The 16,676-nt window shown below is 37.9% G+C and overlaps 2 protein-coding genes across 8 annotated transcripts in view; one reads left to right on the top strand and one right to left on the bottom strand.

Moving 5' to 3' along the window:
• kcc (solute carrier family 12 member kcc) overlaps window positions 1–16,676 on the bottom strand; it is a 479,479-nt gene that overhangs the window by 166,699 nt on the left and 296,104 nt on the right. The window lies entirely within an intron of this gene.
• On the top strand, window positions 1,022–12,970 carry LOC140747914 (ovochymase-like). Its single transcript, XM_073080560.1, has 13 exons — window positions 1,022–1,067; window positions 1,519–1,687; window positions 2,324–2,579; window positions 2,657–2,951; window positions 4,079–4,150; window positions 5,342–5,404; window positions 5,678–5,846; window positions 6,554–6,824; window positions 6,887–7,181; window positions 10,964–11,026; window positions 11,418–11,586; window positions 12,341–12,611; window positions 12,674–12,970. Exons 1-13 carry the CDS (start codon window positions 1,022–1,024, stop codon window positions 12,968–12,970), a joined length of 2,436 nt encoding a protein of 811 aa, XP_072936661.1.

The raw sequence follows: 16,676 nt of genomic DNA, 5'->3' as shown, positions 1-16,676 counted from the left end.
TTGCATCTTCCGTACTATCATCTGCATAGCAATGTGTGTGTAGTTTTTACGTTTTGACAAATATGACTTAACTGTTTTGGTATTTGTTTCCATTCACGTCCCTAGCGGATTGTATCAGAACTATAGTGTCAGTAACGTAACATTAAATGTCTAAATTGACAAAATGGCGCTTTATGTTTTGTTTCTCTTTTTTGCGAACAAGTGAGGTACATAAAAAGACTTTAGCACTTACTTATTGTTACGTTTACTCAGTCTAATGAAGCAAACGGAACAGAATTTGGAAGGTGGTAGAACTCTTTGTGGTTCTTCTCCGGCGGCACCATCGCCATACCTATTTCTGCCGAATAACAGCAGTGTTAGGCGCTCTTGTGTTCCGTTTTGAAGGGTGTGGAGGGAATGGAGACATATTTTTTCGAGGCATTCCAGCTAAGTCCTCAGAGGTAGCGGCGCATCTGTGGCCGACCTCAGGTAGGAATATCTAATCCTATCTGGGGTTGATTACAGATGGCTATGGGCGGCAGTAGCCACTTAACATCAGGTGAACTGCATGCTCGTCTGCTACTCCTATATTATAAAAATAGAATAATGGATTGAGTAAACGTAACGTAATACAAATTGTGGGATGTTTCGAAAGCTCATGGTAAGAAAACAGTTCACAGATACTTTTTCTTGACATGCATGCCACATGTACACAAGTTACGAAGAAACTGCAACACGTATATTTACAGAAGTGTACGGGTGTAAATGCGCGACAAAACCGGCTGACCGCATGTGATCTCACAGGCCGCAAAACTATCTGCCTCTAAACAAATAATAGCTTAACGATTATCATTATCCGTCCCCGCGCTCCGCTCCCCTCGACGCGCTAGTTGCGTAGGCAATTTCTATAGTTTTAAGGATTATTGTGAATAGATTAACAAAATTTATTACTTTTCTAATTCCACTGATTGTAAGGTGTTCGATTTCATATATAAAGCTGCTGAATAGTAACAGGACAACTATAGTTGGTCCTAGCCTGAAAATGAAGACATTGGTGTTGTTAGCTCTCGGCTTGGCTGCAGTCGCAGGTAAACCTTAAATAATTACTATTTATTCAGATTTAAAATAATAAATTATAGAGGTATAAAAATATTTTTTAGAAAATATCCTTAATAATGTTAATGATGTCTAATCATGTTTTCAACAGTACAATTCCAAGTTAAATTTCAAAAATTTAAAGTTTGGTAATATATATTATATTTTTAGAATTGTTTAATATTGTTGTATATACATTGTAATTACAATTATTACTAAGATATTTAGCCGCTAAATTGTGTTAGGCTATTTACATACGGCGTCGCAACGGTTACGTTTGTCGTCACTGCGAGCCGCAGAATTGCGTCGCCGCCTCGCTGCCGCTCTGCACAAATGCAATAGTACTTCAAAAGAGGCATCGAGGTGGCAGAGGTGCCGTTTACCTTGTGACATCGTGTGATATTGCCCTTAAGTCAATTAATTTATAATCACATACTGTTTCAGCTGTCCCCACCAATCCCCAAAGGATTGTTGGTGGATCTGTTACTACCATCGGGCAGTATCCCTTTGGTGCGGCTCTTTTGTTCTCATGGACCGGAGCTAACCACAGGCAATCGTGCGGCGGTGCCATCATTAACAACCGATCCATCTTATCAGCTGCCCATTGTTTCCTGTGAGTAAATATAAGGATTAAAAATTTTCCTATAAATAATTGGGTACTATTTAGAAAGATATAACACCTATAATAGTCCTATATGCTTTCTAGGAATAACATTCTTTCATTATTGTTATCATCAAACTCTTAACGTTCATTTATATTTAAAAACATTGAGCGTGTCAGACACCATGTTAGTCACAGCAGACAACAAGTATTCTCCTATACTTGCATAATGTGCATTAATATATTAATAGCTACCGAAATATAGCCGTACAGATACGGGCCAGAAAAATACGATTTTGTCTGCCACTTGCTCTGATACGCCTGACACTTTCAATGTCTACCCAACTATTCAAATACGAATTGGAACAGACTTCACATACCTTTGAGATTTTTCAAATACTTAATTCGAAAAGCATTAAAACATATATAGAAAACCTAGATAAACATTTCCTGCATCATTTAACCTGGTATTACCCACTTAACTTGTAATAGTTAGAGCTGCCTGAATTTTGACTTTTGGAACCAAAGAGTGAAAGTACGTTAAAAAGGATTTTTGTCATAAAAGCTATAGAAATCTTATAGTCCTATCGTCTTATTATTAAAACAACCGAGCAGATTTAAATTACTTAAAATTACTTTTAATTTCAGCGGCGATCCAGTTAACAGATGGCGAATTCGTGTTGGTTCTACCACCGCCAATAGCGGAGGTTCTGTTTCTAACACCAACGCCATTATTATTCATCCCAGTTACAACAGAGCTACTTTGGACAATGACATTGCTATCCTCCGATCCGCTTCCAACTTCGTCTTCGGTGCTAACGTCCGCGCTGGTAGCATCGCCGGTTCCAACTACAACCTCGCCGACAACCAAGCAGTCTGGGCTATCGGATGGGGCGCTACTGCTGTAAGTCATTATAACGTATTTTTGGATAGCTTGTGCACTTATAAATAGCAAATAACACGTTTTATTTCTATTTTCAGTGGCAAGGCGCTTCATCTGAACAGCTTCGTCATGTCCAAATTTGGACTGTCAACCAAGCTGTTTGCAGAACCCGTTACGCTGAACTTCGTCGCACCATCACTGACAACATGTTGTGCTCCGGCTGGCTGGACGTGGGCGGTCGCGACCAGTGCCAGGGAGACTCCGGCGGTCCTCTCCTCCACAACAACGTCATCGTTGGTGTCTGCTCTTGGGGAGAACGCTGCGCCCTCGCTCGCTACCCTGGTGTCAATGCTCGCGTGTCTCGTTACACTTCTTGGATCCAATCCAACTCTTAAGCACAACTTGTTCAAGCCGTTCCTAGCCAAAAACTTTGTATTTCGTTATATGTTGAACTTATACTGATATATTAAATTAATAATCAAACTTATTTTTTAATGCATCTGTACCAAGAATAACGTCCACCTTATCAAACTTTTCTTTAATGCTGCACACAACTAAGTAAGGTGAAAATTTGTACGCCACCGGAAGGGAAGTACTCTATACGAGTACTCTATACTGAAAATATAAATTTTCTGTGAAATGAATCATTCATATATTGAAAAAAAAAATACTGTATTCAAAGATTTTAAAAAATATTCTTGCTATACCCAAGAACAAAAATAAAACCGCTTTGTACTTTTATGGCATCAATTGATAGGATTAATCATAAGGATCAAAACTCTATTAAAACATGGTAAATTAAGAGAAAGGGAGAGAGACTCATTAACGACCTATAATTGAGGTGATGATAACATTATAGCGCAAGTAATAAATAAATACTATATCGTAATCATATTTTTTTAGTTACCTTGATACGTGAACCATAAGACATAGTTATGATATAAATATCACTAAGTAGTTCAGATCAGTCTAAATACACGTTATGAACTTACAATACGAACACTGATAAATAAACTTTTTTAGATAAGTTAACTTTGATGAGCAAAAATAAATGTTAACGAATGCATATATTTAAGTACCCGATTTTGGACTAATTCCCCCAAATAACCTTTTCAAAGTTTGCCTATAGGGATGTTAATGAAGACGCGTGCTTAAGGTACCTACTACAAAGCCAAAAGGCCCACTGAAAATAGGTAAGGTTAGTTGCTGCCCCCTAAAACATACCAAGAAATTGGTACTTGAAAAAACAAAAACAGATCTTTTAGTTTAAAAACGTTACGTGGGCCATAGTCTTAACCAATGATTTATTTATTATTGTTAAACCTAACAACTAAGCAGGCGTGCTACCTGATGTAAAGTAATCATCGCCCTCTATGAACACTTGCAAGACCATAGGAGTCGCCAATGCATGGCCGGCTTTGTAGGAAAGCTCTTTTTATACCCCTCTTGAAGAGCCCCATGTCATAGTCCTGAGGGAATATCTAAGGAGGAAGTTCATTCCACATTTTGCACGTACGCAGCAAATACGCAAGTGAACGTTCAAACCGAATCGTGGAAGACCGCCACGGGTCCAGTTGATGTGAATGGCTTCGGTGAGTGGTGCGATGAAGGAATGGTGACGTAGGCACCAGATTAAACAGTTCCTCAGAAAACTTACCATTATAAAGTCAGTAGAACACGCAGAGGGAACCTATGTCCCTCCGCAGGCTTTAAGGGTTCTAACCGACCAGAGATCTTTTAGAGAGAAAATTAACAAATGAAGGATTTTAGCCTGTGACCTTCCCGATTTTCGGGGGAAAACTGCGGCATGCTATAAGGCTCTGCTCCAATAAAAAGTGATAGCTTGTTGGTTAACAGAATTTAAATTTATTGAAATAAAAATACAATTGCAAAATTGCTACTGCACGGAATTATATTGTTTCCTTTTATCATCATCTTCATTTTTTACCCTTTATTATCCCACTGCTTCGCGTAGGTCTCATTTCAGAATGAGAAGCACCGTTAGGCCACGATAGCCCATCAAGTTAATTAAGTATTTTTTGGATAACTCCTCAGAATGTTTCTCTTATGTCGTGCGAAAAGCACATGTGCGCCCACCCCACACGTACTATCCTTTTTTTTTTCGAGGTGGAAACCTTCAAAAGATACCCGAATACGTGGGAGCGACGCCAGGTTATGTGGGATTTTTACCGCACAAAAACCCCCCCGGTGGCCATCCTCAACCCTTGTTGGAGATCTCTGGTATCTCCGACGGAACACAAACGGAGTCCTCCAAGCGCGATGCCCAGATCGGGCTCTGCCCAAGGGGAGCGTTCGCTCCTCCCACAAAATTTCGTGATTACGACGGTATGCGACCACCGCCGCCCTTCCCGGGGTAGCTTACTGGACGGTTCGAGCTCCCACTCTTGCCACCCGCAAGCCCGGAAGCCCCCTTCTAGTCGCCTCTTACGACAGGCAGGGAATATCGTAGCCCTACTCTAGCCCCACACGCACGTAGGTTATGAAGAAACTGCAACAACTTAATTTACCGAAGTGTAGAATACACGTATGTGCGTAAGCCCGCGGACAGAAAAAAATGTACTGTAACGGCATGTAATCTACACAGACCGCGGAACAATATGCATCTAAACACGATAACAACTTAACCATTATCATTATTATTTCTATACTTTTAAATAGATTATCGTTAAAAGATTAACTAAATTTATTGCTTTTCTAAATCCACTGATTATACGGTGTTCTATTTCATATATAAAGCAAATGAAGTAACAGTTTAACTATAGTTGATCCAAACCTGAAAATGAAGACATTGGTGTTGTTGGCTCTAGGCTTGGCTGCAGTCACAGGTAAACTTTACATAGTAATTATTAAGTTTCATAATAATAAATTATAAATTATTATATTATTATTATTAAACCTATAGGTATTAAACCTATTTTTTTGGAGAATATACTTTAATTATATTAATGCCAACATATGTTCAAAAGTTCAATTCCAAGTTAAAATTGAAATTTTGGTTAGAATTGAAAGTTTTTTTAAGTTAATCATGTTTTCAATTCGGTCGATATAGGTATATTTATATACTAAGTCAATTAATTTATAATCACGTACTGTTTCAGCTGTCCCCACCAATCCCCAAAGGATTGTTGGTGGATCTGTCACTACCATCGGGCAGTATCCCTTTGGTGCGGCTCTTTTGTTCTCATGGACCGGAGCTAACCACAGGCAATCGTGCGGCGGTGCCATCATTAACAACAGATCCATCTTATCAGCTGCCCATTGTTTCCTGTGAGTAAATTTAAGGATTAAACATTTTCCCATATATAATTGGGTAATATTTAGAAAGATATAGGTACCTATAGTGCTATGTGCATTCTAGGAATAACATTTTTTCATCATCGTTATCATCAAACTCTAACGTTTATATTTAAAAACATTGAGCGTATAAGACACCATGTGAGTCACAAGTATTCTCCTATACAATTTGCATTCATATAATCCTATGTGCATCTTCCGTAATATAGCCGCACAGATACGATACCAGAAAAATACGGATTTTGTCGGCCACCCGCCTGACACTTTCAATGTCTGCTATTACCGCGATCCTATGGCCCTACTGCTGGGTATGTGATATAGTCCGCCCTGCTATTTAAATACACATCGGTAGACTTTACGTACCTTGGATTTTTTTTTCTAATAATCCGAAAAACATATGTATACCTAAGTTTTCTCACGATATTTTCGTGCATCATTAAACCTGGTAATACCCACTTAACTGCTAATAGTTAAGTTAGCTTCCTGAAATTTGAATCTCGGATGCAAAGAGTGAAAGGACGGAAAAAATTAAGTCATAAAAGCTACGAAAATCTTGTAATGCTGTCGTGTTATGATCAAAACAGCCAAATAAAATTATATTCGTTCTGTAGGAAACCTTAACCCATACACCGAATGTGCATGCATTCCCTAAAATGAATCAAAATTACTTTTAATTTCAGTGGCGATCCAGTCAACAGATGGCAAATTCGTGTGGGTTCTACCAACGCCAATAGCGGAGGTTCCGTTTCTAACACCAACGCCATTATTATTCATCCCAGTTACAACAGAGCTACTTTGGACAATGACATTGCTATCCTCCGATCCGCTTCCAACTTCGTCTTCGGTGCTAACGTCCGCGCTGGTAGCATCGCCGGTTCCAACTACAACCTCGCCGACAACCAAGCAGTCTGGGCTATCGGATGGGGCGCTATTGCTGTAAGTAATTATGACGTACTTCTGGATGTTTTATTTACTCATATATAGTAAATAATATGTTTCCTTTCTATTTTCAGTGGCAAGGCGTATCATCTGAACAACTTCGTCATGTCCAGATTTGGACTGTTAACCAAGCTGTTTGCAGAACCCGTTATGCTGAGCTCGGTCGCACCATCACCGACAACATGTTGTGCTCCGGCTGGCTGGACGTGGGCGGTCGCGACCAGTGCCAGGGAGACTCCGGCGGTCCTCTCCTCCACAACAACGTCATCGTTGGTGTCTGCTCTTGGGGAGAACGCTGCGCCCTCGCTCGCTACCCTGGTGTCAATGCTCGCGTGTCTCGCTACACTTCTTGGATCCAATCTAACTCTTAAGCACAAATTGTTCAAGCGGCAAAAACCTTAGTATTTCGATTAATGTTGAACTTATATTAATATATTAAATAAGTAATCAAACTTACAAAATTTTTATTTAATCGTCCTCCTTGTGATTTTTTTCTATAATGCTTCAGACATCGATATACTACTAATAATTATTAGTATTATATCGATGGCTGCAGACAATTCGCTACAAGTTTTCTGTATACTCGTTGAAATTTTGTACGTCACCTAAACTCTATATACTGGAAATAGGAAATTTCAATGAAAGGAAAAAAACATTTATTATATTATTAAAAAAATATAACTGCATTTAAAGATATTTCATAATACTCTTGCCATACCCGGGAATCAAAGCTGCTAGAATGCGAAAAAAAACAATAACAATCGATAGGATTAATAAGGATCAAATCTCTTTTACAAACATTACCATGTTACCATTATTTACCATTAAGAGAAAGATAAACCATTATAAACCTACGATGCAATATTATAGTGCAAGTAATAAATAAATGTAAATTGTTCTAATCCTTAAAATTAAATAACTAAATCTTTCATATAAATAAATGTTTAGTAACCTTGATACGTGAATCTGAAGACATAGATTTAATTAATATACAGTGGCGTGCAAAAGTTTTGGGCCACCCTGATTGATTTGATTGATAGATTTCAATTAAAAGAATCATTCCTCCATTCATTTATTGTTTGAAATATACGAACGAGTTAGAATATACTCAGAAACTTCTAATCTTACATTGATTCATAGAATATTTTATGTTAGCACGCGTAAACTGACTTTCGTCGTTGTGCAAAAGTATCGGGCCAGTACTTGCGGATGCTCTGTACAGGAGTACACGCTACGAGGAGCGACCATGAGAACGTAAACCAACTAGGAAGTTGGTTTACGTTCTCATGGTCGCTGGTTCCAAAATAAGTTACATAAAGGAAAATTAGATTTCTTTTGACGACTATGCCGAAATACACGAATATTCAGATTCGTGAAATCGTAGTGAAGCTGTCTGCAGAAGGAAAAAGTTCATGTTTTATTGCAGGGTCTTTATCTGTTGGTAAAAGTTCTGTAAATTGTATTATTTCTTAGAATATAAAACAACTAATTGACTGTGTGATAAAAACGGAGTGGTAGACCGCGAAAAACTTCGGGTCGTGTCGATAAAATTATAAAAAGGAAATGTGTTGTTGATCCGCGAAAAAGCGCAGCTGACATTCCACGGGAATTGCGAAGTGAAGATGTAGCCGATGTTAGTCGGAGCACGGTGTCACACCGTTTGAAGGTGGTAGGACTGATTGGACGGGTTGGTCTCAAGAAACCACTAATTAGCAAAAATAAATAGAAGGCCGGGTTGGACTTCGCGAAAAAATATCAGCACTAGTCAGCATCAGATTGGCGAAAAGTGCTATAATCTGATGAATTGTATATGATCTGATGAATCTAAATTTAAATTGTTTGGAAGTGATGGTCAGAAGTACGTAAAACGTCAAACAGGTACCAGAAATGCTATAAAGTATCAAACTCCTACAGTTAAACACGGTGGTGGGAACATCAAAGTTTGGGGAGCTGATGTCGTTGGTCCGCTGTTAGAAATTCACGGCAACATGGACGCTGTAATGTATAAGAATATTTTACTGGATCATATGCTTCCATTTGCAAGGAAAAATTTGCCTCGTGGTTTGATTTTTCAACAAGACAACGATCCAAAACACACTTCGCATCTTGTGAAAAATTTTCTTCAGAGCCGAAAAGTCCGTCTTCTAGCCTGGCCCTCGCAGTCACCGGACTTAAATCCCATTGAACATTCGTGGCAAGACGTGAAGGTTCGCGTTAGAATGAAAAATCACTCCAAAAAGACAAGAGTGAAGACGACAAGAGTGTTAAAAATTGCCAAAAGGAATTTCGCGGTTAATCGACTCAATGCCTCGTCGCGCAGCAGTCATTGCTGCTAAGGGCATGGCAACAAAGTACTGAATCGAGCAAGAGGGTACTAGACTTTAAACCGCAATTCAACTTTATTATTTTTGATTTTTTCGATGAAGTAGTATGTGGCCCAATATTTTTGCACACTCATTAATAAAAAAATGTCGAAAAATAAATTATTGGAAAGTAATATCCGCGTGTATAACTCATTATTTTCATATACAGATGAATATCTGTGAAAATTGATCTTGATTTTTATTTCATAATCGTATTTCTGGGCAATATGTATGAAAAATAGGGTGGCCCGAAACTTTTGCACCCGTTTTTGTCCAATTTTGAGAAAGAGGTCACTCGTAGGATCCAACTCGGTTGGGCAGCTTCGGGAATATGCGTGACATCTTCTCATCCAACATACGATACCTTAGAGCCCGAAGTACAACTTGTTCGAGCAGTGTGTTGCCAGATGACGTACGGTACAGAGACGTGGTCTTTCACTGTGAGCCTTATGCGAAGCCTCAAAGTCGCTCAGCGAGCTATGGAGAGAGCTATGCTCGGTATTTCCCTACGCGACAGAATTCGGAATGAGGAAATCCGTAGGCGAACGAAAGTTACGACATAGCTCTCAAAATAAGCAAGCTGAAGTGGCAATGGGCTGGCCACATAGTTCGTAGGACAGATGACCTGTGGGGTAGTAAGGTCCTCGAATGGAGACCACGTCTCGGCAAAGGACGCCCCCCGACCAGGTGGACTGATGACCTGAAGCGGACGGCGGGTAACCGCTGGATTCAGACGGCTCAAGACCGGACGGAGTGGCGCAGATTAGGGAAGGCCTATGTCCAGCAGTGGACTTTTAAAGCCTGTTAGATAGATTAGATAGAAATAGTTAAGATCAATATGCGCTCTTAAATATGTCATGAAATAGGTAGATAAAAAAAAAAAAAATACAACCGACTTGTATATCACTACAAAGTAAAAAAAAAACAATTGAAAGAAATGTTGGTTTAGTTCAAAGTTCTGAAGACTGCGCTCAATATATTTTGTTGAATAACGGTGTAAACAGCTATGTGCTAAGCCAACATATATTTAAATATTTTTTTACTTTGTAGTGACATAGAAGTCGGTTGTATTTTTAACACGCTTTTATTAGCTTGGGTTGTATGTATGTATGTACGGAACAGTAACGGAATCTTTGAACCCGATTTCTATTCACTTTGAACGTTCAGTTTAATTCAAATTTTGAAAAACTTTTTTCTGCTACCCTTGAGGACTAAGCTGGAATGCCTCGGATAAGTAGGTATGTCTCCTTACCACACCCTTCAAAACGGAACACAGCAGTGTTTAACACTGCTCTTATTAGACAGAAATAGATGTAGCGGTGGTGCCGCCGGAGTCGAACCACAAAGGGTTCTACCACCTTCAATATCTGTAATCAACTCCAGATAAAATAAGATTCCTACGTACGGTCGGCAACACATGCGCTGCTACCCTTGAGGATGGCTGAGAAGAGGTGGAATGCTTCATAAAAGTATGACTTCCTTACGACACCCTCCATACTAGAACACATCAGCGCTTGATGCTGCTGTTATAAGGCAGAAGTAGCTGTGGCGTTGGTGCACAAAAGCAGACATAAATTCCACTAGTATCTACACTAGTCTGATATGCACAAGCCACTGAGCCACCGAGCTGCACTCTTAACATACATGACATCTATCTTATCCTTATAATTTTTATATTTTAAGTGGCTTATCGTGTATTAACAAAATTTATTGCTTTTTTATACGAAGTGATTGTGTGGATCTCGACATTATATATAAAGCTCGTGATCACAAATGGATAAACTACAGTTGGTCCAAACGTGAAAATGAAGACATTGTTGTTGATTGCCCTAGGCTTGGCTGCAGTCACAGGTAAGCCTTGAATAAATATAGCTTATATTTATGAATACTTTTGCTTCCTTTAAAAAAAAACATAGTGTGCTTTAAAAAAACATAGTGTGTTTTGTAAGCATACATACATGCTTACAAATTACATGTTATGTAGCACTGTTAGTTACATAATTCAACCAACTGAACTAGGGTAGGGTTGACTGGGAGAAAATGCTATTTAGCATTAAGTCCGCCTTTTGCACCACACTGTTTTTAACATGGTCAATAAAGAGTAAATAAATAAATAAAAAACTGACAATCAATGTAACATAAGTTTAATACGTGAAGGTAGAACCCTATGTGTTTCGGTAGTAGCCACGTACCATCATCCTTGTCTGCTACTCCGATATTATAAAAAAAACTACTGTTTCAGCCGTCCCCACCAATCCCCAAAGGATTGTTGGTGGATCTGTTACTACCATCGGGCAGTATCCCTTTGGTGCGGCCCTTTTGTTTTCATGGACCGGAGCTAACCACAGGCAATCGTGCGGCGGTTCCATCATAAACAACAGATCCATCTTATCAGCTGCCCATTGCTTCGTGTAAGTAAATTAAACGATTTAACCTTTTTCTATATATGAATGGTAATATTTATAAATATACGAGCTCACCCGGCAAACGTTGTGTTGCCATATAAATAAAAAAATGTTAAGGATGAACAAACCTTATCACTAAGACGTATGAAAAATAGATAGTAGCCGATTCTCAGACCTACTGAATATGCATATAAAATTTGGTGAAAATCGGTAAAGCCCTTTCGGAGGAGTACGGTAACTAAAATTGTGACACGAGAATTTTATATATAAGAAGCATACCTATTAACCTATTATTACCTATAAGCATTATTATAACAAATTTTCATTATAGATATTACCAACCATTTAGAGTTCATTTACATTTTTAATACATATAGCGTGTCAGACTCCATATCAGTCATTGCAGACCGTGGATATAAACGAAGTGCTATGGTGCCGAGCACGTATCCTCAGAATAAGAAGAGCTCGTGCCATAGTCCGCCATGGTACTTACTTACCTAGGTTTTACAGCATCATAATGCCTGGTAATACCCACTTATCATCTTAAAGTTAGAGCTGCCTGCGTTTAGCATCTCGGATCCGCATAGTGACAGGACATACAAAGTACTTTTAATTTTAAAACTTAAAGAACTCTTGTAGTGCTGACGTCTTCTGATAAAAAACAGCAAAACAAAATTATATTCGTTCTTTTAGAATCCGTATGCCTACACAAAATGTTTATGCATTTTTTTAATGACTCGAAATTGCTTTTTTATTTCAGTGGCGATACAATTGTCAGGTGGCGAATTCGTGTGGGTTCTACCAATGCCAATAGTGGTGGTACTATTTTCAACACCAATGCGATCATCCTTCATCCCAATTACAACAGGGTCACCTTAGACAATGACGTTGCTATTCTCCGAGCCGCTTCCAACTTCGTCTTCGGTGCTAACGTCCGCGCTGGTAGCATCGCCGGTTCCAACTACAACCTCGCCGACAACCAAGCAGTCTGGGCTATCGGATGGGGCGCTACTGCTGTAAGTCATTATGACGTATTTTTGGATAGCTTGTGCACTTATAAATAGCAAATAACACGTTTTATTTCTATTTTCAGTGGCAAGGCGCTTCATCTGAACAGCTTCGTCATGTCCAAATTTGGACTGTCAACCAAGCTGTTTGCAGAAACCGTTACGCTGAACTTCGTCGCACCATCACTGACAACATGTTGTGCTCTGGCTGGCTGGACGTGGGCGGTCGCGACCAGTGCCAGGGAGACTCCGGCGGTCCTCTCCTCCACAACAACGTCATCGTTGGTGTCTGCTCTTGGGGAGAACGCTGCGCTCTCGCTCGCTACCCTGGTGTCAATGCTCGCGTGTCTCGTTACACATCTTGGATCCAATCCAACTCTTAAGCCTAAGATATTTGGACGTACTTTATTAAAACCTTTGTATTTCAATAAATGTTGACTTCATATTAAATTACAGTCTTAAATATACCTGTTTTTATGTTAACCGCTATTTTCCAGAAAATTTCCGCCAACAATTCGTTAGAAATATGTAATGTAGATTAAAATCATTGAGTATAAGTAAAGTTTTAAACATAATCATTTTTAACCGACTTCCCAGAAGAGAGAGTGGTCTATTCGACACGTATATATATATTATTTACATATATATATTTTGTATGACCAGCGATGTATTCGCGATGCCGCGACCGATCGACATGATTCATACACCATCGTATGCGGCTAGTTTCACAGGGGGTCCCAGGTAAACCATCATTTATTTGAATTATTTTTTACTTTGTAGCGACATGGAAGTCGGTTTTATTTTTTTGTTAAAAATTTTTTTTAGTCTAACATTTTCGAAATAATATTTTGTGGCTTATAGAGCGCCATCCTGAGAGGTCATGTTTGAATTAATTATATAATTCTACAATGGGATGGAAAATACTATGAATAGGTATACTTTTTTGCATTATATACCAAAAGTATTATCAGGAACTCTTTTGACAAATAATGATAATTAGAATTGAAAGAAATAATAATAAAGTGTATCTACTAAAACAATATACATATTTTGAAATTCATGTGACACTGTACAAAGTTACGGCAATTGATGATTTTTATTGAAAAGTTGGGATACCATATGTGTCGATACCTGTCTGTACCGTTGATCGGTATCTGTTATTATACTCGTACTAAAAGATAATAAATATGTTCCTTCCTTTCCGAGAATATGAAGATAAATGAAATAAATACTAATAAATGACGAATAATAAATATTTATATTATTTAACAAATGGTTAAAGGATCAAAATTTAAAATATGATATTATACATGCCACCTACATGTATTACTAAATTATGTGGGTGACGTGTATTAAATGATCAAAAATATACAACAACGAAAGACATTTGTTTGCTTGACTATTGTGAACATTTTATAATAAATATTTCCAAACATATCTATTTCATTTTTGTTATCATCACCCAAGCTATATTCAGTTGTTGAAAACGATTACCAAGTAGGTATTATTATCCTCGTCTCTAATCATGTCTAACTGACACTCACTGACAGACTCCAGGAATGCATTCCCTGAGCCGTCGAATGTCGCCGGACTATAATTTACTTATTATATTACTCATTCTACTAATTCTTTTTATTAATGAGTCCCAATCTATACGAAAGATCTATCCTTATCCTTACTAATATTATAAATCCGAAAGTAACTCTGTCTGTCTGTCTGTCTGGTTGTCTCTTCTTCACGCCTAAACAACTGAACCGATTTTAATGAAATTTTGTACAAAGATAGTCTAAAACGCGAGAAAGGACATAGGATAGTTTTTATCCCGGAATTCCCACGGGAGCTAGGGATGGCGATCTAAGATCGATTAATCGAGGAATCGATCTTTTGGACCAAAAAGTCGATTATTTTAATCGATATTAGTGAGGATTGAATCGTAAACTATGCATTTGATCAAGTGATGATCTTTAGCAAAGTTGTTGTCCATGAGCCCACGAAGGTTTCAGAGTTGGTACGACCAATTTTCGCCAGATGGTGCCACTGTCATTCCAATGAAGGTACGAATTTTCAGTTTTATGTTATTATGTCATATTATTTTCTTTTAAACGCGGGAAAAGCCGCGGGCAAAAACTAGTATAAAAATATAGCTGTGTAGCTGTGTGTATTATGTGTGAATGTAAGAATACCTAAAATAGTCAGAATTGGTGTAGACGGCCTATGAGGCAACCATCTTAGTCCTCGGGAGTGGTAACGTATAGGTCTGTTGAGTTTAGGTGGAACCCTCATGTTATATAGAGTTGTAAACTTTTTTTTTTTTATAATATAAGAGTAGCAGACGAGCATGCAGTCCACCTGATGGTAAGTGGCTACTGCCGCCCATGGACATCTGTAATCAACCCCAGATAGGATTAAATATTCCTACCTGAGGTCGGCCACAGATGCGCCGCTACCCCTGAGGACTAAGCTGGAACGCCTCGAAAAAGTCTTTCTCCCTTACCACACCCTTCAAACTGGAACACAGCAGCGCCTAACACTGCAGTTATTAGGTAGAAATAGGTGTGGCGGTGGTGCCGCCGAAGTCGAACCAAAAAGGGTTCTACCACCTTCAAAACGTAACGTATAGGTCTGTTGAGTTTAGGTGGAACCCTCCTGTTATATGAAGTTGTAAACTGATGTCCCTTTTGAGCAGTGATCGCTAACCATCACTAAATATTTAAATACATATATTACGTTTTACTGGGACTGAATAGAAGCCAGAAATCTAGCTAACGAAATGAAAGTTCTTTACCAGTTTTCATGCGGTGGCCGTCAGAGATTTGTGACGATTTGTAGTTGCATGGATTACATGAATTTAATAATGAAGAGAAGGAATGATACTATACTTACATATCTATATATGTAAGACAACTCTTCTCAGTATATGGGTGATTTAAGCATCACCCATATACTTTAATACCCATAGACTTATCTAAGGATAAGTGTAATTTTTATGACTGAACATTTTTAAAAATTAAAAATGTCCCAAAACTTGTGTTCTGGGTACTTTTGATCCTTTACTATGCTCAGAATTAAGCCTGTAACGTGGTTTTACTACAACTCCTACGGATAAAAAATTAGAAAAAGATTGAGAATTTTAACGCCGCGGTACTGACATCCATGGTACTGACATTTTAATGTATGATTAGCCTAATTTAATTTTTTAAACACAATAAAAATGATTGTCCAAATAATTTCGATTTTACTCGTGAAAAACATAGGTATAAAAACATAGGTATAAGTTGATATAATTAACCTAAAAATTGCATCAACAAGCGTAAATTTCAATACCATTTACTGACATGGTACTGATATGTGATTTTATGACATACTTTTTTAAAAACAAAACAAATTATTTCTGTCGCAACGTAGGGACCAAAAATAAAAACACTCACCTGGAAATACTACACAAATAGTCCTCCTTTAAAATACCACGAGAACGAAAGAACGAACCTCAATGAAAAATGGCGTATAGGCGGCAAATATTTTGAATTTAAGAATGGAATCAAATTCCTGAACATAAATCAATGACTATTATTCCTCTTTACCAATCAATTTTGGGGTATAGCTGCAAGATAATTTGATGAAATATACACTATATTTTGGCAATCAAAGCTAAACTTTAGATTATAAGACGAGTCTTTACAGAAATTTATACAATTCGAATAAAAACAAAAATCAGACACGGTACTGACATTTTGGGTTTATTTCTATAAGTTATTTATGATCTATGAATACTTATGCTTTAATATACAATGTTGACGGTAAAATACGATCAAATGAATTGTGTAATAATATTTTTATTAAAAAATCATGTTGAACAACAGAAAAGTACTAGACATAAGAAATCACGGTTATCTGAGAATCGGTCATATAGGTATATTTTTATTAACAAATTCCTAATTTCTGTATTATTAAACTGCGAAAAATAAACTATTACTATATAAACTCGATAGGTTTACTAATAGACACTAAAACAATTTAGAACACCTCCTGGCTCTATAAATCGAACTCAAAACACCAGTGTGACATTGCGTTTTTAAATATACAGGCGTA

Source organism: Epargyreus clarus, unplaced genomic scaffold (assembly GCF_041222505.1).
Source record: "Epargyreus clarus isolate Ecla_fem2 unplaced genomic scaffold, WU_Ecla_fem_2.2 ptg000003l, whole genome shotgun sequence".
NCBI lineage: Eukaryota > Metazoa > Arthropoda > Insecta > Lepidoptera > Hesperiidae > Epargyreus > Epargyreus clarus.
Note: the sequence above shows the minus strand (reverse complement) of the source record. Positions and strands in the feature narration are given on the sequence as shown.